General features: G+C 39.2%; 1 protein-coding gene across 6 annotated transcripts in view; it reads right to left on the bottom strand.

Annotated features, from left to right (window-relative positions):
• LOC100353437 (AGBL carboxypeptidase 4) overlaps nt 1-23,729 on the bottom strand; it is a 1,500,799-nt gene that overhangs the window by 530,655 nt on the left and 946,415 nt on the right. For all 6 annotated transcript variants that reach the window (XR_016211041.1, XM_089300713.1, XM_089300715.1 and 3 more), the window contains exon 5: nt 15,974-16,190. Coding sequence is in view for 5 of the 6 variants with exons in the window: in XM_089300713.1 (XP_089156839.1) it covers nt 15,974-16,190 (217 nt within the window). In the remaining variant the exon portion in view is untranslated. The remainder of the gene's footprint in view (nt 1-15,973; nt 16,191-23,729) is intronic.

Raw genomic sequence — 23,729 nt, 5'->3', positions numbered from 1 at the left:
GAGATGCAGGGGAGGGAGAGATGGAGAAAGAAAAAGAAAACAGAAGAAAAGAAAAAAATAAATAATTGGACCTCATCAAAATTAAAAACTTTAATGCTATTATGAAGGTTACCATTATAAAAGTGAAAACAGTAGTTACCAGAGGCTGAAGGTGCAAGATGTAGATGAGGAAAGGAAAAGTTTTGGTCAAAGGGTACACAGTTTCAGTTTGATAGGAGGAGGGATTTGGGGTGATCTATTGCATAGTGTGGTGACTATGGTTAATGATGATGTATTATTTATTTCAAGGGGAAACTTGTTGAAATGAAATGGACACTATGAGAAACAGTGACTTGATCAGCTCTTGTCCTGACGGTTGATGTACAATGTAATACTTTATCCATTTTAGTATTTTTTTTTGTTCTAGTACCATTGGTTGAACTCTGTAATTCACACACAATTATTCTTAGGTGTTTAAATTTTAACTGAAAAGTGATCCTTGTTAGGAATTTGGAAAACATTATGCTGAGTGAAATAAGCCAATCCCAAAGGGACAAATACCACTTATTCTCCTTGATAGGTGACAACTAACTGAGCACCAAAAAGGAAACCTGTTAAAGTGAAATGAACACTATGAGAAATGGTGACTTGATCAGCCCTCACCCTGACTGTTGATGAGCAACTTGATATGTTATCCCTCTTAGTATTTTTTTTGTTTGTTCTATTTAATACTTTTGGTTGAATACTGTAATAAATACACAATTATTCTTAAGTGCTGAAATTTAACTGAAAAGTGATCACTGTTAAATATAAGTGGGAATAAGAGAGGGAAGAGATGTGCACTTCGGGACATGCTCCAGCTGACTTACCTCAAACGGTAGAGTTAGAAACATACCAGGAGATTCCAATTCAATCCCAACAAGGTGGCATGTACCAATGCCATCTCACTAGTCCCAGTGATCAATGTCTGTTCACAATTGATCATAATGATAGGACTAAGAACCAAAGGGATCACATAAACAAGAATAGTGTCTGCAAATACTAGCTGATAGAATAAAAAAGGGAGAGAACGATCCAACATGGGAAGTGAGATACACAGCAGACCCATAGAATGGCAGATGTCCTAAACAGCACTCTGGCCTCAGAATCAGCCCTTAAGGCATGCGGATCCAGCTGAAAAGCCCATGAGAGTATTTCAAGCATGGAAAGCCAAGACACTCTGGAAAAAAAAAAAAAAAAAAAACTAAATGAAAGATCTCCGCAAGTGAGATCCCAGTGGAAAGAACGGGTCATCAAAGAAAGAGGTACCTTTCTCTGAAGGGAGGAGAGAACTTCAACTTTGACCATGGCCTTGTCTAAAAATTATCAGAGTCAGTGAACTCAGGGGGCTTCCATAGCCTTGGCAACTCATGACAAGAGCCTAGGGTGATTACTCATGCCATAAAGAAGAGTGTCAATTGTTAAATCAACAACAGGAGTCACTGTGCACTTACTCCCCATGTAGGATCTCTGTCCTTAGTGTGCTGTACATTGAGATTTAATGCTATAACTAGTACTCAAACAGTATTTTTCACTTTATGTTTCTGTGTGGGAGCAAACTGTTGAAATCTTTACTTAATGTATGCTAAACTGATCTTCTGTATCTAAAGAGAATTGAAAATGAATCTTGATGTGAATGGATGGGGAGAGTGGGAAAGGGGAGGGTTGTGGGTGGGAGGGACATTATGGGGGGCAAGCCATTGTAATCCATAAGCTATACATCAGTGAAAAACAATGAAATCCAGTCATTTGCAACAAAATGGAGGAATCTGGAAAACATTACGCTGAGTGAATTAAGCCAATCCCAAAGGGACAAGTATCATATGTTCTCCCAGATTGGGGACAACTAACTGAGTTGTTATTTTATTTTAAGCTACTGAGAGGCTGTTCAATGGGTCAGTTTCATGGACACTGAAATCATTCAGTATGGTGGCAGCAGCAGAATGGAAAGACAATAATGAGCCCATGTCCTCCATGATAGAAGGAAGTATCCAAGAAGTCAGCAGAAGTCAGAAATAAAGAATGGCATGCGGGCTGTACAGATACAAAGCTCAAAATACGTCTTCTTCTATGATGCACTTTTATAAAAGGGAGAGGAAAAAATGGTTTCAAAGTAGTAATGAGCCAACTTGGCTGAGGTGGTGTTCAGTGAAGAGGTTGTTTTGTCTTTGGTAAGGCACCACAGAACCAGCAAAGAGATTAGGGGGACAGGAGAACTAGGACTTTCTGATATCTACTGTGATGCTGAGGTAGCTGTGCTTTGTGGGTGGGACAGAGAACCTGGATAACTTCTCATCTGACATCTTGTACCCCTTGGCTAGCAAAGCTATTGTAATTTCCTGAGATATACTGACAGATGGAAATATAGCTGTGGCAGCAGAGACAAGGAAGAGATGGACTCTAAGGATATTGACTTGGTAGCCTTTATCATGCTTGATGACAGAATGTGAGTGGGGAATAAAAAGGAACAGTGACATAGGACAGGTCTCTGACATGGGCACCTAGAGTGCTGGTGATGCCCTCAATGAACTAGGAAACCCAGGAATGGGGCAGGGGTGTGGTAACCTGAGTCGGCCTGTACAGGTAAATCAGATATATGTCTCCTGTGTTTAGCTGGGGGTAGGGGCATTGCAGGCAGGGGGGTGCCACCATTTTCAGTATTTTCTTTGCAAGGTTATCATTGACCCCAGAGTAAGGTTTAGGATGCAGGGGCTACTTGTATCAGCAGTGTAATCTGGAGGCCTCTCAGCAAGATTCTAGGAGAATGTATCTGCCTTCAATTAAATTTGGACTCTTTGGAAGGAAGAGAAAAAACCATGCCAGGAGAACTGTGACTTGTGAAGTGGCCTGGTGGGAGAGAGCCAAAAGCACTAAGCTTGTTTAAATTAGAATGTCTGATCAGAAAAAATATTTGGTGCAGATGAGGGCCCACCGAACTCTTCTGAGACATGGATTAGGAGCTGATAATTGAAATTTCTAACTTCCAACAATTATTCAACTTAAAAGCTCTGTCAAAAAGATGTAATTATTTTTTCATACATTTGCTTGGTCATGTGGCCAGCTGTAACTCCATGATGCTTTATTTCAAAGGGGACAAAAGTAGGCAGAGGGGAGGAGCAGAAAGAACAGAAGGGGACTTGCTTATTTTGCAGTTATCCTGCTGGTCAGACTGTACTGGCCTCTCCAGCCTCTTTTCTGTGGTTCTGCCTTCTGTTCCTTGACTTTCCTGCCCACAAGGTCATCAGTCCCCTTTCAGATCATTTTTGAGACATTGGTTTTTCCATACAAGGATTGCCATGGAGTCAGCCAAGCTACATATCTTAAATTCTTCCAGATCTCCTAATATTTGTCCATTCAGCTCCTCCTCTTTCTTATTCTGGCTCTCTGGCTTTCTCTAATTAGATTTTATTCTCCATCCTCTCACTTTAGTTTCATAATTCCCCTTCCCTTTTTCTTTCTTTTCTTTTCTTTTCTTTTTTGGCTAACTCTCCAGATTCTTATTTCGGATTTTGTTTTGAAAATCTTTCAAGACAAGGGCCTCTGCTCCCTAACCAGTCTCATTGGGATTTCATGTAAATGACTCTTAATCCCACTCTGTCTCCTAACCGGAAGCCCAAGGACTGCTGAATGGAGCCAAGCTCAGGAGAAGAGGTTGGGTTCCTAGTGTGCCTTCTTATCATATAACACCCTCACTGTAGAGTCCCATCTAACATAACCCTTCCACAGCAAGCATTCCTTTTTCTAAAATTTTCCCTTTGCAATTTGTTTTTTCTCTCACTCATCATGGAATTAAACTAGCCACTAGATAAAACTTTATATATTATCCTAATGGACAAGATGGAAAATACAGAAGTTACTATGTCTTATTTATTTCTAAATTTCTCATTGTATATGGTACATAATGGATACTAAGATAAGCTGAATTAAACTGATCTGGAAGCAGGTACAATTCTGGCTTCATGTAGGTACCTTATATTACTGTAGGTAGGAGAGGGGAGAGCTGCATTTGGAAAAAAGAGAACACAGGAGAAGGATGTGATCGATGTCTTGGTGTCTGCAGGTCTGTTCAGGTGCTAAAAGAGCAAGTACATGCCAAGTGGGCCCAGAGAGTAGAACTAGAGGGAAAGTTTCTGACAGGCAGCACTTTTAGGGATGTTCTTGTTTGGAATGTGTCCTTGGCTGCTTTCAACAGCTATGAATAGAGGACAAAAAGTCAAATTTCTGGAATGTTAAGAGAAGATGCTTGTCTTATCCACAGGAGATGACTAATATGTTTTCTAAATTTGGATGAGGCCCCTGTTGTTTTTGACAACTCTAGAGATCTTTGTGAGATGTTTAGACCAGAGAGGCTAGCTCTTCTAAGTGTTTCCATTTCATTCTCATTACTATACTATACTATACTATACTATACTATACTATACTATGATAAACTTTTATTCCTGGTGCTCATGGCTAACAAATATCTTTGCCTGTGGGAAGGAAGGGCAACTGGATTCCCAGGCAGTAGTTAATCTGACTTTAGTCAGGGATATCAGCTGCCACTTGCATGGGCAACCAGGAGACATTGGGCTCAGTGCCATGGGGACCATTTTTCCTCCTCATTGGTTCCTCAAGGCCCTTAAGATGGAATCCAAATTCTTTAGCTTGAAATTCAAGGCACTCTTGGCTTGGCCTCTCCTTAACTCTGCTGTTTCCCATATCACCATCTCTCCAGCTCTTAGGTTGAGTTTGTGCCTTTGTCCCATGGAACATGTAACATTATCAGGATGGACGTGATGTTTTAGCCTTTTCATGCACGTTTGATACTCACTCAATTCAACAAGCTTTCTTCCTTAAACTTCATCCTTTGCTTGTGCCCCTTCTTTGTCTATACCTTTATTGTACCAGTTCTCTTACTATCATTGCCATTATTATTTTTTAGTCTATGTTGAGCACTATGCAACTATAACGTGTACTTTTCTTTTCTTTTTTTTTTTTTTTAATCTTTCTGTCCCTAGCACCTTACATAGCAGAAGATACTCACCAGGTATTTGTACTGTTAAAGAATCATTTTGTAAGAAGTCATGAAATGACTATATGCATGAATACAAAATTTCCCTATTCAGAGATGATTTAGAATCCCCTCCTCAGAGCCCACAAAACCTTGGTTTCAAATACCAATTTGCATGATGTAATAAATTTACTTATTCTCATTAAATTTTGGTTTCTAAAAATATATGGGAAAAGCTAATACTTACATATATCAGAACTTAAATACCACCTTCTAAGTGAAACCTTCCCCCCAAAATGGATCCAGCACTGATTTTATTACTCTAATTTTGTATATCTCATGAGGGCAAAGACCTCTATTTGTTTTCAATGATATATTTCCAGAATCTAGACAGTGCTAGTAATACGATAGACCTTCAATAATAGAGGTGCTGTGAAGATAAACTAACATAATTTATACAAAGGTCAAAGCGTTAGGTCTGGCACATGCTAAGCACTCAATATTTTCTAGCTATTATTATATAGTAAAGGGCACATTAAGAGCTAACATTACAACAAGCTGGTGACTGATACAGACAGAATCGTATAATTGAAACATCATGAACATCTGAACCATAATTTACATGGAGCTGGAAGCGATCCTTGAAATCATCCAGTCTGACTTTCCAAGGACCACAGAGGAGAAATGCTTTTCCCAAGGTCACAGAGCAAGCTAACCAGAGGCAGGGACTAGACAATATTATTTTCATGTAAATGACTACATATTTCCCTAAATTCCCTAAATGTTCATTTTCTTTATTAAACATTTCTTTTTGTCACATTTTCCCAAGTATGGGAATGGCTTTCTACATCTAATTCTTTTAGCTCATACATATACACAAACCCTCAAACATATGCAGAACTGTGTCTATCAAATCAGTCCAAAGACATGAAAATAATAGCATATTTTACTCTATCTGACAGTACAAGGGCTAAAATATTTAAGTTATTGTTTGTCAGTTGAAATTCACCTCTTGTTATATCAGAATGAAAAAATCGGTAGGTCCTATCGTCTGAAGACAAGTATAAAACTCTGCAAAACTGACACAAGCAAACATTTCAACACTTTGGAAGCTGACAAAGGCATATACAACAATCTCCAAAGTGTAAGCTTGAAAACCTGGTGAACTTCAAGTGATCAGAATAAGAATCTATGACCTTCTGGCCTGGGCTACACCATCTTGTCGCTGGTTTGATGAATGCAGTGTTCTGCTAGAGCAGGATGTGGGTGAGATACAGCAGCTTCTCTTCCAAAGTGGAAGGGTCGCATTAGATTTGGGCGGTGTCCATAGACAGCATCAATATCCGTGGAAATGCTCATCACAGAGGTGAGAGAATGAGGTTGCACAGTTGAGACTAGCATATTCTTGGCTGAGACTAGGTGTAGGCTCAGCAGAGGCCACAGAAGACTCAAGTCAGCTAAATACTCCAGACCAAACTTGAAGTTGCACATATGTATGCAGGAAGGAAAGTAAAAGACAAGGCAGACTTGAAAACTGTAAGAACTTTGAATGTGCTCCCCTACCCAGACACAGACCCAATGGCACATGGAAGGAAGCCTTACTGGCTGTGCACAACCTCAGCACAATCATAGCTAACCATTAACTTACGCAGACACAGGGCGACATCCTTGAAAAACCGGTTTGAAATAAGAAAGGAAAAACAAAACTGAGTAAAACCAAAAAAGACAAAAAACAAACAGCCCGATTTTTAAAATGGGCCAAAGATCTTAACAAAAATCTCACTGAGAAAAATATAAAGATGGTAAATAAGAGTACGTATAGGTGCTCCCAATTAGTTGTCCTCAGGGGAATATGAAGTGAAGCACCACACTGAGATGTCACTATGGACCTCAATAGAATGGCCAGAATCCAGAGCATCGCCGACCACAATACTGATAAGGATGTGGAACAATAGGAACGCTCAGTTATTCATCTCTGCTGGGAATCCAAAATGGTACCACCACTTTGGAAGGTAGTTGGGCTACTTCTTACAAAACCAAACATATTATTATCATATGATCCAGCAATCATATTCCTTGCTATTTGAACATTTATGTGCATATGAAAACCTGCACACTGATTTTTATTGCAGCTTTATCTAAAACTACCAAAACTCGGAAGCAACTAAGATGTCCTTTAGTAAGCAGATAAATAAACTGTGTTACATCCAAACAATGGAACATTACCCAGTTCTAGGAAGAAATGAGGTTTTAAGCCACAAATATATATGGGAGAAACTTAGATGCACATCATTAATTGAAATAAGTCAATCTTAGAATCCTATAAAAATTCTAACCATATAACATTCTGGAAAAGGTAAACTATAAAGATACGAAAAATATTAGTGTTGGTGGTGGAGAGAGATGTATATGCAAAACACAGAGGATATTTAATGGCAATGGAATTGATCTATATATACTAAAATGGTAGATGCATATATCATTATACATTTTTTCAAACCTATAGAGTGTATAACACCAATTGTGATCTAACATAAATGATGGACTCTAGATAATAATGTGTCAGTGTATTTCAGCAACTGTAAAAAATGTACCACTCTAGTGGGCAATGTTGATAATGGGGAAGGCTATGCATGTATGAGGGCAGAGTATATAGGAAATCTCTGCACCTGCCCCTCTGTTTTGCTGTGAACCTAAAACGTCCCTAAAAATAAAATAGTAAAAACAACCCAGAGTCATCGCAGAGTAGTGTCAAGACAAATCATGAGTAAAGCACTTTTCAACAAGTGCTATTAGAACGACTGGATATCCGTTTGCAAACAAAGGAACTTAACCCCAAATTTCATGCCATACACAGAAGCTAATTTAAAATGGTCCATAGACTTAAATGTAAGCTAAAACAAATTTAAGATAAAAACAAGAGAAGAACTTTATGGCTTTCCGCTGTGCAATGTTCTTTGCTCCACAAAAGACATGATTTATAAAAGAATAAACTGATAAATGGAATAGCAAAATTAGAAACTTCTACCCCACAAAGGACATGGTTAAAGAATGAATGTAAAGGCAGGCAGAGATCAGGGAACAATATTCACAAAGCATATAGCTGACAAAAGACTTGCAACTAAAATATATAAAGAATCCTCGAAGCTCAATTACAAGAATGTAAGTGACTTTTTAAAATGGGCAGAGATAGGGGTTTGTTGTGGCAAGTGGAATGAGGAAGGGAGGTATGGTAGGTTGGGAAGTATTATGCTCTTAAAACTGTGTTCCTGAAGTACATGAATTTTTCAAATTTTATAAATAAAAAATTTAAAAACACACTGTTTGCAATGCCCACATCCCATATTCAAGTGCCTGGGCTTGGGTGCTGGCTCCACTCCCAATTCTGGCTTACTAATACTGTGCATCCTGGCAGATACAGCTGATGGATCGAGTGGTTGGAATCCCTTCCACTCATATAGGAGAACCAGATTGAGCTTCTGTCTCCTATTTTGGGCTTAACTAAGCCTTGGTTTCTCTCTCTCTCTCTCCCCCCCACACCCAATAACTAAATAAAAATAAAAAATGGACAAAATATTTGAACTGACAATTTACCAAAGAAGATTTATGAATAGTAAGTGACATTTTGTATGAATGATAGTGCTTTGTATGATGAATTATGAATGATACATGAGAAGATGATTATCATAATTATTCATTAGGGCAATATAAATTAAAGCTACAATGCGGTATCACCACATTGTCTAAAATTTTAAAAAATAGATAATTCCAAATGTTGGCAAGCACATGACCTGTTTACCTTGCCAATGGCAATATAAAATGGAGGGATGGCATTGTGGCCCAGCAGGTTAAGCCACCACTTGTGAGGCCAGCATCCCATGTCAGAATATTGGTTTGAGTTGTTCCAGCTACCCAGCTTCCAAATTAGTTTTCTGCTAATGTGCCTAGGAAGGCAGTGGAAGATGGTTCACATACTTGGGACACTGCCACATGTATTGGAGATCAGGATATAGTTCCTGGCTCCTAACTTAAATCCACCCAGACCTGGCTGCTGCATTCATTTGGGGAGTGAACCAGCAGATTAGAATCAATCAATCAATCAATCTCTCTTCCTCTGTTTCTCTCTTTTATTTTTTTCTTTCACCCTCCCTCTCTGTCACTCTGCTTTCATACATATACATATATATTTTGGAACACATTTTGATAATGTTCTTTTTAAAGCTGAACATAAACTTACTATGTGACCCAGTGTCTACTCCTGGAAGTCTATGCAAGAGAATGTAATCATATGTCCACTCAAAGATTGATACACAAATATTCACAGCAGCATTATTCTTGGTAGCCTCAAACTGAAGCTCATTCAAATGTCCATGTACTACAGAATAAATAAAATGTGGCATGTCCTTTCAATAGAATACTACTCAGCACTAAAAACAAATAAATTAGTTACTAATATGTGCTACAGTATGGGTAAATTTTGAAAATATAATGCTAACAGAAAGATTAAAGATGCAAAGATGACTTCGTATTATAAAATTCTATTTGCATGAAATGTTTAGAAATAGCAAATTTATAGTGTCAGAAAGCAGATCAGTAGCTACTTAAATAGGACTTGGGGTGGAAGTGAGTATTAAAAAGAGAACTTTAGGGCATGATAGAAATGCTCTAAAACTGTACTGTGGTGATAGTTGCGCAACTCTCTAAATTTACTGAAAAATCATAGACATGTGCGGTAACAATGGGTGAATTATATGCTGTATAAATTACATGTCATTAAAGTTACTAAAATAAGAAAAAAATCTTTCCCATGAAATCTTCATCTTAAATATCAGAATATGATTTTATCACAGGTTCAACTGGTGGAGTTAGAAGGGACAATTGATGAGTAACAATATAAAATTCCACTTGGTATGATATAATTAGTACCATTTACAGCTATGGGCATGGTGAGTAATACTTCCAGCACTAAAAATTCAAAATCTTGCTTCTTGCCTGCACTCCCTAAGATCTGGATGTTGGCATGTTTAGCCTTACCACTTGTAATTATCCTCCTTCCAAATCAGAAGAAGGATTAACTAATTACAGTGGTGGCCTCAGAAAAAAGCCACATCAAACCCTCTGGTAACCGAGCATTGTCCTTTCTGCAAAAGCATGCAGAACGCTTTACAATCCCTGGTATCTGCACTGAGGCCCCAAACAGGGGTTGAGCCAACCACAGAGCTTTTCCAATCGAGTTGATCCAATACAGGAACTCTCTGCCTTCCCTTTAGCTTTACTTTCTTAAAAAGCTACTTTGGATAAGGTGAATCCCTTTCTCAAAAATTTACTCAGCACAATGTGGTGACTATGGCTCTTGATGATGTAAAACATTCTGTATAAGAACGTAAATAAGAAATTGGCAGGTTCCAAACACCTAAAAAATAGATAAGGAAACAGGTTAGTTGCATGGGATGGTCTAAGATACGTTGATATGTTGAAAAGTTGCACTGAATTCCTTTAAAACTGTGATTATTACATGTTAATTCAAAAAGTAAACAAATTTTAAAAGACACAAACACAGACATGCACAAAAAGGCACATATTAAATGTTTTACATATGAAAGTTTAATATATGCATATATAATTGATATAAATCTTAAATAGGAATGATTAGGTGATGGAAGAATGGGAGGACAAGAAGAGATTTGATAGCAGGTATCAAAGTACAACCATGTGAAGGTAAAGGGATTTGGTGTTACACAGAACAATAGGGCAACTATAATCTAATAAAAGAAATGGAAGGGCTAAGTGACTAGGATGATTGGTTTATGCCATATAAATCTGTTGAGATACTGCACCATGCCCCATGAGATGTGCAAATCATTCATGTTAACTTAGAATATTAAATTAATTTAAACACATGCATACTTCTGTTTAGGTCTCAGTGTGTCCATCAAAGGAACAGGTTTAAATCTTGGCCCTCATATGAAGTAGTCACGTAAACTTAATGAATTAACTAGTTTTTTTAGGCCTAGGTAATTTTTCTCTCAAATTGGGAAAATTCTGCCTAGTCCATAAAACTATTTTAAGAAATAAATAGGATAGTCTATAAAGTAATGGGCCCAGTGTTTTTGTGTTAAATCTGAATAAAGGATATAGCCAAGATGATAGTCAAGCAAAGATGATAATCAAGTTTGGCCTGAATCTTCATGTCTATCTTAGTCTACTAGTATCTCCCAATATGAATTTCCATTCCAAACAAACCAGACTTCCAATCAACTACCACCAAGGGATGACCCAGGCTGTTCTTGCTTTATGTGTGCCCTATTCTCTAAGTCTATATTCAGCAGTCCTATCCATCCTTCAAGAAAAGTCTATCTTTTCCATGATGTTTATTCTGATTGCTAACTCTGTAAATAATTCATGAGACCATTCAATATATACTTTTTAAAAATATTTATTTATTTGAAAGGCAGAGCTATAGAGAGAGAGAATTAGAGAGAGGGAGAGAAAGAGAGAAACAGAGAGAGAGAGGTCTTCCATGAGCTGGTTCACTCCCCAGATGGCTACAATGGCTAGAACTGAGCCAATCCAAAGCTAAGAGTCAAGAGCTTCTTCCAGGTCTCCCACATGGGTGCATGGGCCAAAGGACTTAGGCCATCTTCTACTGCTTTCCCAGGCCATAGCAGAGAGCTGGATCAGAAGTGGAGCAGCTGGGACCATAAGGGACGCTGGCACTGCAGATGGCAGCTTTACCCACTGTGCCACAGTACCGACTCCTCATTGTATACTTTTAAAATTATTATAGCTATTTGAATGTGTCTTATTTCCTCTGATATCGAATACATTTCTGGAAGTACAAGAGTTACAAGGGCAAGCACTGTGGTGCAATGGTTTAAGCCCTGGCCTGAAGCGCTGGCATTCCATATGGGTGCTGGTTCTAGTTCAGGCTGCTCCTCTTCTGATCCAGCTCTCTGTTAAGGCTTGGGAAAGCAGTGGAAGGTGGCCCAAGTGCTTGGGCCCCTGCACTCACATGGGAGACCTGGAAGAAGCTCCTGGCTCCTGGCTTCAGATCAACTCAGCTCCAGCTCTTGCAGCCATCTGGGGAGCATATGAAAGACCTCTCTCTCTGTCTCTGCCTCTCTCTGTAACTCTGTCTTTCAAATTAAAAAAAAAAAAGTTACATAATATTACTATATATCCCCACAAAGCCTTTTACAGGATCTGAAATAGGACAGAAATCTCAAACTACTTTTTTTTCCCAAGAGAATTTGAAATAGTTTACATCCCCAGAAAGGGGATGTAGCATTCAAGGTCATACGAGTTGTTTCATGTTAGGGCTGGGAGCAGAATTCAGGATTCCTATAGAAGAGAATACAGCCTGTCTTTATTATGCATCAATTATCTGCCATAGCTATGGAACCACCAAATTTTAGCTGAGTTGTGGGTGACTCTGAATAAAGACTTCATTCCTTATCATTCCTTTGGTTAAATGAGATGTGAAGTCTACAAAATGACATAATCACATTACTGCTTCTCTTCATTTCTCTTCTTCTTCCTGCATCTTGCTTCCTGGAACAGGGATGTGATAGTAGAATTCTATATTAGATAATAAGATTGAGGGCTACGTCCATGGAGAACAGCAGAGAAAGCTGAAAGAATCTGATTTCCTGAAGCTTTCAAGGAGCAAAGCCACAGTATCAGTTGTGCATTGCCTACACCTACATCTTTACATAGAAAATAAACTTTCTTACTTAAGTTGCTCTTACTGGAAGGCTAACGTATCCTGCAATCCTTCTTATCAGCTTTCTGCTGCTCTCAGTTCTTCACACTTCCTCCAGACATATATCTTCATTATTTCATTCACTCATTCAATCATTTATTTGATACCTATTCAATGTACACCTGCATTCTGCCTGAAATAAATCTGAGAGGGGACTAGGGTAGACATGAGGGTGAAATACAGATTTTGTCCTTAAATGTCATGAGTGTTGAATGATCTTCTCAATTCTCTTAAATGATATCAATATCAATTAAATAATATCAATATCAATAATATGAATATAATAAACAATATGTCTGGCAAACATTCATGCTTCATGTCAGAATTTCTCTGACAGTGTCACCTGAAATAATCCCACTGTCCCTGGTAATGTATTGTTGATTAGACCATATGTGCTTGTTTTGTTTTATTTGTCCCTCTACACTTACTTTCTGCTCTCTTCTATCCTTTCTTTCCCCTGGGAGGCTTATTTGTATAGGTTATGTCAATGAGTTCCCTTGTCCTCTGGCTTCTGTTTGGGTTGGTCAGTAGAGACTCCTAGTATAAGATCAGAGGAAAGAAAAAATAAGGACCAGGAATTTATTCTTCTCAGCTTCCTTCCTATATGGTCATCTCAGGTTATCTGTTCTTCTTAAGTGTAGGTTACTATTTCTTTCAAGTTGGCCCCAAAAATGACTTTCTACTATTTGGTTCTAGTAACCATCACCTGCTTCACACCAGTTGAACCATTATTAGCTCCAGGGAACTTTACCCTATCTTGTAGTTTCCCTACATACCACTCATACCTTGTAAATAGCCCATTTATTAAACTCTCCTCAAATTATTCTAATTTGAGACTGCCATCTGTTTCCTGCTAGCATGCTGACTGATACACCATGTGTCCCAATTTTCAGTTCAAGATATATAGGCACTAGATACAAACAACACCCACCAGAAGCACTGTTGGGAAGAAGACTGGAGTAGAAGAAAGACATTTAGCAAAATTTTTGTGTATAGAGAATCTCAGGCTATAAGAATATCATCATGACCAGATTTTATTCTCAGAAACCTGACCCATACACAGGCTCGCTTGCTCTCTGTTTCTTTTTGTGGGACTCACTTAAATGTGGAATCCACAACCACTACATGAAGTCCATTTTTCCCCTAACACATATCATAAACACAGTGTCTTATGCCAGTTCTACCAGAGTCTTCATGGGGGCCTTTAGAGATATGCTCATTATACATATTTTAGGGACACAGCACACCCTTCTTGGAGAGTAAACAAAAAATCAAATTTTGACCTGCTTATTCCTTACTTGTTGACAATAAAGAGCAAAATATAAGTTCACTGAAAAGAAAAACTTCAGGTCCCACTTTGGGCATGAGAAGGATACAGGAAATGAGAGATGTGGTAGGCAAAACAAACCATGGTGTCCTCCCAACACGGCCAATGCTCAATCCCCAGTCCCTGTGAATATGTTACCTTAAATAACAAAAGACAATCTACAGAGATAATTAAAGTTTCTTTTTTAAATGATTTATCTGATTTATTTGAAAGGGAGTGTTACATAGTGAGAGGGAGATACAGAGAGTGAAAAAGATCTTCCATCCACTGGTTCACTCCTCAAATGGCTGCAACAGCAGGGCTGGACCAGGCCAATGCCAGGAGCCTTGGAAGTCTGTAGGTCTCCTGCATGGGTGCTGGGGCATAAGCACTTGACTCATCTGCTACTGCTTTCCCAGGTGCATCAGCAGGGAGCTGGATGGGAAGTGAAGCAGTGGGGATTCTAATTGGTCCCCATGTAGGATGCCAGCATTGCATGCGGCAGCCTAACCTGTTATACCATGACACCAGCCCCCAAACTAAAGGTTTTGGGATAGGGAGAGTAGTCTAGATTATCTGGTGAACCCGATGTAATCAGTCACAAGGAACCTAGCAAGTGAAAGAGGGAGGCAGGAGAATCAGTATCAAAGTAATGAAGCATGATCATTAATAGCTTTCAAGATGGAAGGAGTCACAAACCAATGCATGCAAGCAGCTACTGGAAGCTGGAAGAGGCAGGAAACTGAATTCTTTGCCAGAGCCTCTAGAAGAATTTCATATCTGGTGATATTTTTAGCTCTACCTTCCAGAATTATGAGACAATAAATTCATGTTACCTTAAGCCACCAAGTGTGGGTAATTTGTCATATGAGTAATAGGAAATCAATAAGGAATCAAACACTGAATTCTCCAATCCCACAGAACGAAAGCTGGAGAAAGGAAAGGAGAGTTTGGAGCTGATGGTGGCAGAGACAAAACGCACTTCGAGTAATAAATCAAACTGCACACCACTCACCAAACTGTACTGGAGGCAACTTGGTTTCCCTAAGAAACAAATAGATTTCTCCTCTGAGAGGTTCATAGTCATAAAATGCTTCCATATTTTGGGGTTGGTGCTGTGGCTCACTTGGTTAATCCTCTGCCTGCAGCACCGGCATCCCATGTGGGCACCAGATTCTGTCCCGGTTGTTCCTCTTCCAGTCCAGCTCTCTGCTGTGGCCCTGGAGGGCAGTGGAGGATGGCCCAAGTGCTTGGGCCCTGCACCCACTGGGAGACCAGGAGGAAGCACCTGGCTCCTGGATTCGGATCAGCGCAGGGCCAGCCTTAGTGGCCATTTGGGGAGTGAACCAATGGAAGGAAGACCTTTCTCTCTGTCTCTCTCTCTGTCTATAACTCTACCTGTCAAATAAACAACAACAAAAAAACTCCCATATTTTTTAACATCCAGGAAATTTCCCTCTTAAATTTCCTTCTTTTCTCAGTTTTTGAGATTTACCAGAACTTTTGTATTTTACTAGAAAACTTTATCAGATTCATTCAGAAAGACAACTGTTTACCTCACATCTTATTCTGTGGCTTTCTGGTACATACAGCAACAAAGAATCACACAATAAAAATGATATTTAAAACAACATTAACTAATAATAGTTAATTACACTACTTAATACTACTATTTAATTATATATTATATAATACTAATTATTTAATTATGATTTTATCCAACTAATAATTATTCAATGACTAAACAATTTAATATATTACGTAATATAATAAATTATTAAATCTCTATCTATAGAGCACCAATATTCGTTTTATGCATTCTGTAAACTTATTGTGAAATCCCTACCCCAGGGTTGCCTAGTTCTAATGGGCTTCCCAAACCAGGTACAAGTCTTACCACGCTCTGACCCAGCTGCTCTCGAAAGAAGTAATCCATGTTTCTCTTTTGTAGGCTGTCAAGGTAATGCTGAAAGCGGGTGTATGTATAAGGGTAGCAGTAAGCAAACTGGTAAATGTCTTCTTCTCGGTCAAAACAAAATGCAAAGGACATCACGTAATTTTTCCTGTGGTCCGGGCAGCGGTAGTAGTAAACATTTTTAGGTGGCAGTCTTTGCCTGAAAGATACAAAGAAATTTGGGCATATCAGACAATTGTTCAAGCTTCAAAAGTCAATAAATAGGACAAAGGATTAGGAGAAAAACTGATGCCAAGGACCCTGAGTGGTGGGAATGGGAAACAATAACAGACTACACAGAGGGAAAACCAGACCTGACTTTGGCAGTGTTTTGTTCAAAATCCAGAAGTATCTTTTTTGAACTGCTTAGAAAACATAAGGTAAAATTAAAATGAGCAAATTTCATCTTCATTTTGTTTATCCTTATTTTGAGCACTTAATGTATGCCCAGCTGTTACATTAGTGTCTTAATGGACAATAAGGCAAAGTTTCAGTTCTCATGGGTTATAAATTTTAGTGGAGACTTATTCAGTAAGATATTAAAAATAAACAGACAATAAAGTTAGAGACTCCAAAAGTTTTTTGAGTGAAAATAAAGAGTGTCATGTTATGGAAACATAAACAGGAGAGGCCCACTTTTTCCAGGGAAGTCAGTTTTTCTTTATTACAGGACTAATTCAGACCTTTTAAAATAAACTAATATGCATTGTGAATATTCAAGGAAGGGAAAGAATATTAAACATTTTTTTCTAAATTATTACTATTATTTTTCTATAGAGAATTCCATGAGACTAATTTTCCATAGAAGCACTTTGGGAAATATTGCTTTAAAATATGCTGTGCGAGTGTTTTGCTAAGTCATCATGTTCATTCTTCAGTAAGGAACAGAGATGAATACATAAGAAAAGGAAAATGTTCCAGTCAGAGTCGTCTTAACTCCTTTTTATTTATGCTCTTCTTTTTTATTTAAATTTTTTATTTATACAAATGTTGGGGACCATGTAGCATGTGGCCTCTTAGTGGAAAACTAGTGAGGCAGGACTAGACAGCCCAGACCGGAGGGAGAGTACTGATAACACAACCTTGTATGACCTTGTGCCTTAAGACCTTGTAACCTTTCCCCTACTTGCACAAGCATTGCAGCTACAAGATAAGCTCCCCCTCCTTCCCCCGCCCGACACCCTGCCTTTATGATATATAAGAGTGTGGTTGAAAATAAAAATCGCAGCTTAATCAGGACTTGTCTTGCTGCCATCTTTGTGTCTCCTGTCCCTTTCATTTCTCCTTATAGGTGCTCAGCTCCAGTTGCTGTCCCGCGGGACGGGACATATAAATGGAACAAAATTTATATATCTCATACATATAATTTTATGTACATAATGACTTCTAACCCCATCCTCCATCCCTCCCTCACTCCCACACTTTCTTCTGCTTCCTTTCTTATTTTTCTTTTAATTTTTTTTCTTTGAGAACAAGATTTATCATTAATCAAAGAAGTTCCAAAGGAAATGGGCAATGGAGTTGGGCACTGAGGCTTATCTAAAACTTATGAGACATAAGATTATCCTTTGCTTAATACACTAATGTGAAGTTGATCTTTGAGAACAAGTTTTACTATTAACTTTCATAATACAACTCTTTGAGGACAGAGGTCCTACATGGGAAGTTAGTTAGTGACTCCTGTTGTTAATTTAACAATTAACACTCTTATGTATGACATCAGTAATCACCTAAGACTCTTGACATGAGCTGCCTAGGCTATGGAAGCCTTTTGAATCCACAAAATCCTTCAGTATTCAGACAAGGCCATAAGCAAAGTGGAGGCTCTCTCTTCCCTTCAGAGAAAATACATTCTTCTTTGATGATCACTTCTTTATCCTGGAGTCTCACCCACAGAGGTCCTTCATGTAGGACATCTTTTGCCACAGTATCTTGGCTTTCCACGCATGAAATGCTCTTGTGGGCTCTTGGGCCAGACTAGAATGCCCCAAGGACTGATAGAGAGTTATTGCACCCTCTCATGCTTTCTGATGTCCAAACACTTCACATTGCTTCCCTACAGAGAATGCTTCTCATTTCTAGCTCCTCAAATTCTCTTAATCCTAAAAAAAATCCATCTCAAATTGCGCCTTTTCCATGATCCTATGTTGATGATTCCTGGCCAATCAGCTCAAGTATTTTGTAGGCTCTCTTGCTTCCTTATCATCTACTTCACCCCAGGATTGATCTGAAAGATTCTTAAGGGAAAGGATGCTTCTGGGTAGGGCTGGTTCAGTGGGTGGAGGATGTAAGGCTCACCTGTAGCAGCTGGACACTCAATTGAAAGCCAAGTGGCACAAGGACAAAGAGAGGAAACCACGAAGAAGAAGATATAAGAGACGTAGTTGAGAAAAATGAGAAAGTGCTGGCTTTAGAAACAGCAGGCTGCAAAGAACTGTTAAGTAATAGATCCAACAGCATTGTACATTATGGACTACCTTGGTATCTTTCCAAGGCAGCTTAAGTGACTAGGATGGGAGGCAAGGCTGTGAGACTTTTGTAGAGCAGCAGAGGTTACCTGGTATTGATGGTATTGAGATTTGTACAAATATTTGATAATATTAGATTGAACTAAAAATCCTGTTGATTGATTTTATTGGAAAGAAATGATTGAAGTGGCAGGCCATGCCATCTAAAATGCACAGTGAGCAGAAAGTGCTGAGAAGGACAGGATGGTAGACAACACACGTTACAGAGGAAGAAAGTCAGTGGTAGCATTAAAGGCTATAAGAGGTATCTTTAGGTGCACCAGGGGGTCCGTTTATCTCCTACTCCCAAAGCCAATGTGAATGAACACATAAGTAACAACATATTTCTTATAATGTAAGTGCAGCTTTAAGACAAATCTCCTAGCACTCTTTGCTATCCCAAACCTTCCCATATTGAAATTCTGGAGTTCCAAGTGATGAGATAGAGAAATAATGGCTTGAAAGATATGTGGGGAGTAAAGGAAAAGTCATCTCCTGATCCTTCTTTATGTGCAGTGTAGGAAAACCCTCCTAAGAGGGCGTTGTGGGAAGCAATGGCCTTTATGGAAGTCAGTATTTAGTTCACTGTTTTATTAAACAAATATTTAAGTATCATGCACCAAGCAGTCTGGTTAAGATGAGAAGTGAACGAAGAAGTGGACTAAGAGGCTGAAGGATCCAAGTGAGTTTATTAACAACAGAGCTGAGTTTCAGAGGAAAGTCTCTATCAGAAAGGGAGGCAGAAAGGAGAGGGGATCAGTGGAGAGCCAAGATTAGAGACGGAAGATTGGCCCCGATAGAGGGATTAGCACACGCAGAGTATACGATGTTCTTCACTTATGATGTGACTGAAGATGCATGAATGTGAAGCTGGTGGAACAAGGCAGTCTCAGGGTTCCAAAGTCCCAAACAAGGGAGAATTCCAGTGAAAGCGGACGAGACATCTCCTACCAATGGTCTGTGATAGTTGCTTCTGGCTGAGTCTGAGTCTCATGGAGCACTGGGTGAGCGTGTCGTCAGAAGCAAGTGATCCCTACAGTTCTGAGATTCCTGAATTATGACACTATTTTCAGCTGTTCATTTCCTAGTATATCCATTCAAGGTTCATGCTTTAAATTCAATCATTCCAGTTCTCTCCACTTCTAGCCAAGTTCAGCAACTTGACTCTCAGAGCCTATTGTCTCCACTGATTCTGATTACGTGCTATCAGGAGGATTCATCTACTGCCTGCAGCTGTCCTAGCTCCTCTCCTGGGTGGGTTAGGATGCCTAACCTGATTAGCAGAAAGAGCGGAGCTAATGGGCCCTGGTGGAATGATTTAAGGAAGCTAAGATATGACTCAGGGCTTAGGTTTTCCAGATTTTGCCAAGGATACAAACAGAATTCTATTTGAGAAGGGCTCAGCAGGGCAAATTTATTACTTTCAAGTAATACAAAGAATAAAGGCAAAAGAGGGATGGAATTAAACTCCTCAAAGATGCAGCATATAAAGGTTTGAATATTTTAAGAATGAACTAATTAGTCAATTAACAAAAGAATGTGGAAATAAATTCCTGTTCTTGACATACCTCCTTTCTAAAGCCATCCCTGACTATTCAGTCTTCATTATTTTTTCTTTATTTTGGAAAATATTAAAAAGGCTCTTATAAAACACCAACAACTTTTAAAAAAGATTTATTTACTTATTTGAAAGTCCAAGTTAGAGGGGGGGCAGACAGAGTGAGAGAGAGAGAGAGAGAGAGAGAGAGAGAGATCAATCTTCCATCTGATTGTTCACTCCCCAAATGGCCGCAATAGGGGAACAGGGGGTTGGGCCAGAAGGAAGCCAGGAGCCATGAACTTCATTTGGGGTCTCCATGTGTGTGGCAGGAAACCAAGCACTAAGAGCATCCTCTGTTGCTTTCCCAGGTTCATTAGCAGGGGGGTGGATAGGAAGTATAACAGCTAGGACTTGAACTGGAGCTCATATGGGATGCCTGCACTCCAAATGGTGGCTTAACCCACTGTGCCACAGTGCCAGCCCCTAAAAAAGTTTTATCACATGGTTTGTCTCAAAACAATGAGAAAGAAAAGTAAATGTACATTTGGATATTTCTTCAAGTAGGATGTAGGCTTCTTGAAGATAGATACTGTGCCACTTATTTCCTCAGAGAGGTCTCAAACAATACCTGTTTATTATTTAAAGCAATAAAAATGGAAAAGAAGAGTCATCCCAGAAGATCAGTGTCAGGCATTATAAAGTAGATTTTGGCTCAGTATAAAGTAGAGTCTAATATTCAGCTGAAGGGAAGGGCAAGTGTGGGGAATGTTAAGGGATACTGTAAAGAAAATGCCTGCATTTGTTAATTTAGACAAGGAAGCCTCCTATTCCATTTAACACAGCTGGTCTGAGATATCCATGAGGTCAATATAACAATAAATATAATAGTCATTATAATACTATTTCCCAATGTGTGTGTGTGTGTATATATATATATATATATATATATAGCACTGACCTTGGCCAGGCCATTCTAAGTGTTTTGAGATATACTAACTCTTTGCTATTGTTCAGTTTTTTAAGATTCATTCATTCATTCATTCATTCATTTATTTGAAAGGCAGAATCTCTCTTTCACACACACAGAGATACCTTCCATTAGTTAGTTCATTCCCCAAATGACTACAACATCCCAGGCTGGGTCAGGCTGAAGCCAGGAATCAAGAGTCAAGAACTCCATCTTAGTCTCTGCTATGGGTGACAGGAGCTCAAGTACTTGAGCTATCATGCACTCCTTCCCAGGTGCCTTAGCAGAGAGCTGGATCAGAAACAGAGGTGTCAGGATTCAAATCAGCACTCCAATATGGGATGCAGGCGAAATTCACTGCACCACAACATTCACCCTGTATTAACTTTTAATCCTCACAACAATCTCTTTATGTTATTCCTATTATGCCAAAAATATGATGAAAATTAAGGTATAGACAAGAACTCCTGTGTTTTTTTAAAGATTCATTTGTTTATTTGAAATTATTACAGAGAGAGGGAGAGAGAAAGATCTTCTATCTTTTGGTCTCCACATTCCCAAGCTGGCCACAACTTCCGAGGATCTGGGGCTAGGCCAGGCTGAAGCCAGTAGACAGGTGCTTCATCTGGGTCTTCCATGTGGATTCAGGAACCTAAGCACTTGGGCCATCTTTTGCTGCATTCCCCAGACCATCAGTAGGGAGCTGGACCAGAAGTGGAGGAACCGGGACTCAAATCAGCACCCATCTGGGATGCCAGCATCACAGACAGTGGCCTTTACTGCTAGGCTGCAATGCCAGCCCTCCAAGAACTCTTCTTAATAGAAAGAGATTGCCCATGATTTCCCAGAAAATCCCAGAGGGTGATTGTCCAACAGTTGATCCTTCCATAGACCTTGGAAGATTCAAGGTATATCCTCTCAGGACTCAGAGATTAAAGGCTTATCCAGTTCTTGGAACAAGCCATTGCCTTTGGTCCATCCTGGTAAGTGAATAGGACATCCGTATGTGTGAGGGAGGTGTGTAACTCATACCCACATATTCCCTCATACATGCAGAGGTGGATGGGGAAGCATTTGTATGCATCATCCCCATGCGCACACAGACACATTCACAAACATGCTTCCTACACCTCTCTAGTACAGTCTGCACCTCATTGTGTCTGTATGTTCATCTTTCTCCACTATGAGACTGAGACTCTGAGGGCAGAGTTAACTCTAGTACTCCAGGAGCCTTGCTTGACAAAGCCACTCAAAAATATTCATGAATTGGATAAATTAATATATTTTTGAGTAAATAATCTCAAGTCAAATTAATGTACAAAGTGCTTTCTCCATTTGAAACTCTGGGCCATGTTCTAAATACATGTTCTCAACACCCCCCTTGCTTTTCTAAACATGGTTTCTTCTAACAATAATTGCCTTTCCTATACTTTTCTACATAGTGCATCTTTATGAAAAGAGGTAGCTCAAATAATTTCTTCTTCGAAGTCTTTTTCAGAAACTCCAGATGAATTAATTGCTTTAAATACTAATTGTGACATTCCTGTGTTTCTGATTCATATGAAAATCCACAGCATTTAGCACAGTGTTTGGTGCTAAACAGGTGCTCAGTTTATGTTTGTTGAATGAATGAGTAAATTTGTGATTTAATTAGTATGTTAATGATTCCTCTCTCACTATCTTCTCTGCTTTATATACAAACCTATTAGCTAAATTCTTAAAATACTTTTTGGAGGCTACCAGTATGAAAGGAAGAAGAGACTACTACCTAACAGAACACAAAAGCTTCTCTGAAACAGCATTTATTAGCCCAGCTCAGGAGCCCAGAAAGACTGGAGCCTTGATTTTCCCTCTAATCAAGCAAAAAATATGGTGTGAAAACTTGACTTCCAACCCAAGTCTTCCTTGATAGCACTCACTTATCCCTCAAATTAATAGGAAAGGGAAATAGCACATAATCAGACTTTCCAGGTTGTAAGTCCTAAAGAAAGAATGAGAAACAAGGGCATCACACTCAGATGCACCTCAAATCAGTGTTCATATGCATCACTTTCTGTATGCCAGTTGTGTGTTACCTATTCAATGTACACTACTGTCTGACTGGCTACTAAGCACGTATGCTCCCTGCTATGCCAAGGCCTTGCTGCCTGAAATTCATCCACAAACTGTGATTACGGTGTCCTGGTTCCCAGGCTTTATCTACCTAAGGACAGGAAGCTAGCTGTTATCCACTTTCCCAGGTATATCTGATATTGAGCTGAGATTTCATTCCTCTTCCTTTCATGAGGGATGCTGAATCTCTCTTTTTTCATCAATAGGAACACATGGCCTTCAGTTTACTTTTTGCTGGAACAGCCCAGACCATGACCTGGCTTGAGCCAGTTGGCCCCCTCTTTTTCCTCTCTGGCATCAAGCACAGCCAGATGCCTGGCATGGATGCCCATATTATAAATCTGCCCTTCCTAAGGCAAACAGGACCCACTCCTATTCCAATCCTCTCTTCCTCCAAATAATTATAATAGCGCTCCTGTCACCAGCATATTCATTCTTATCTCTGTCCACAATTTGTCACATCTCTCGGTGAGTTACAGGGAGGGGGAGACAGAAAGAGTGGGGGAGTGCTCAGATACAGACAACACAGTTTTTTTTACACCCAGTGGCTAATCAGATTACCATCTTATCAGG

This window comes from Oryctolagus cuniculus, chromosome 7, assembly GCF_051225735.1.
Source record: "Oryctolagus cuniculus isolate XC-2025 breed Fujian yellow rabbit chromosome 7, ASM5122573v1, whole genome shotgun sequence".
NCBI classification, from domain to species: domain Eukaryota; kingdom Metazoa; phylum Chordata; class Mammalia; order Lagomorpha; family Leporidae; genus Oryctolagus; species Oryctolagus cuniculus.
This window is presented reverse-complemented; position numbering and strand designations above follow the sequence as displayed.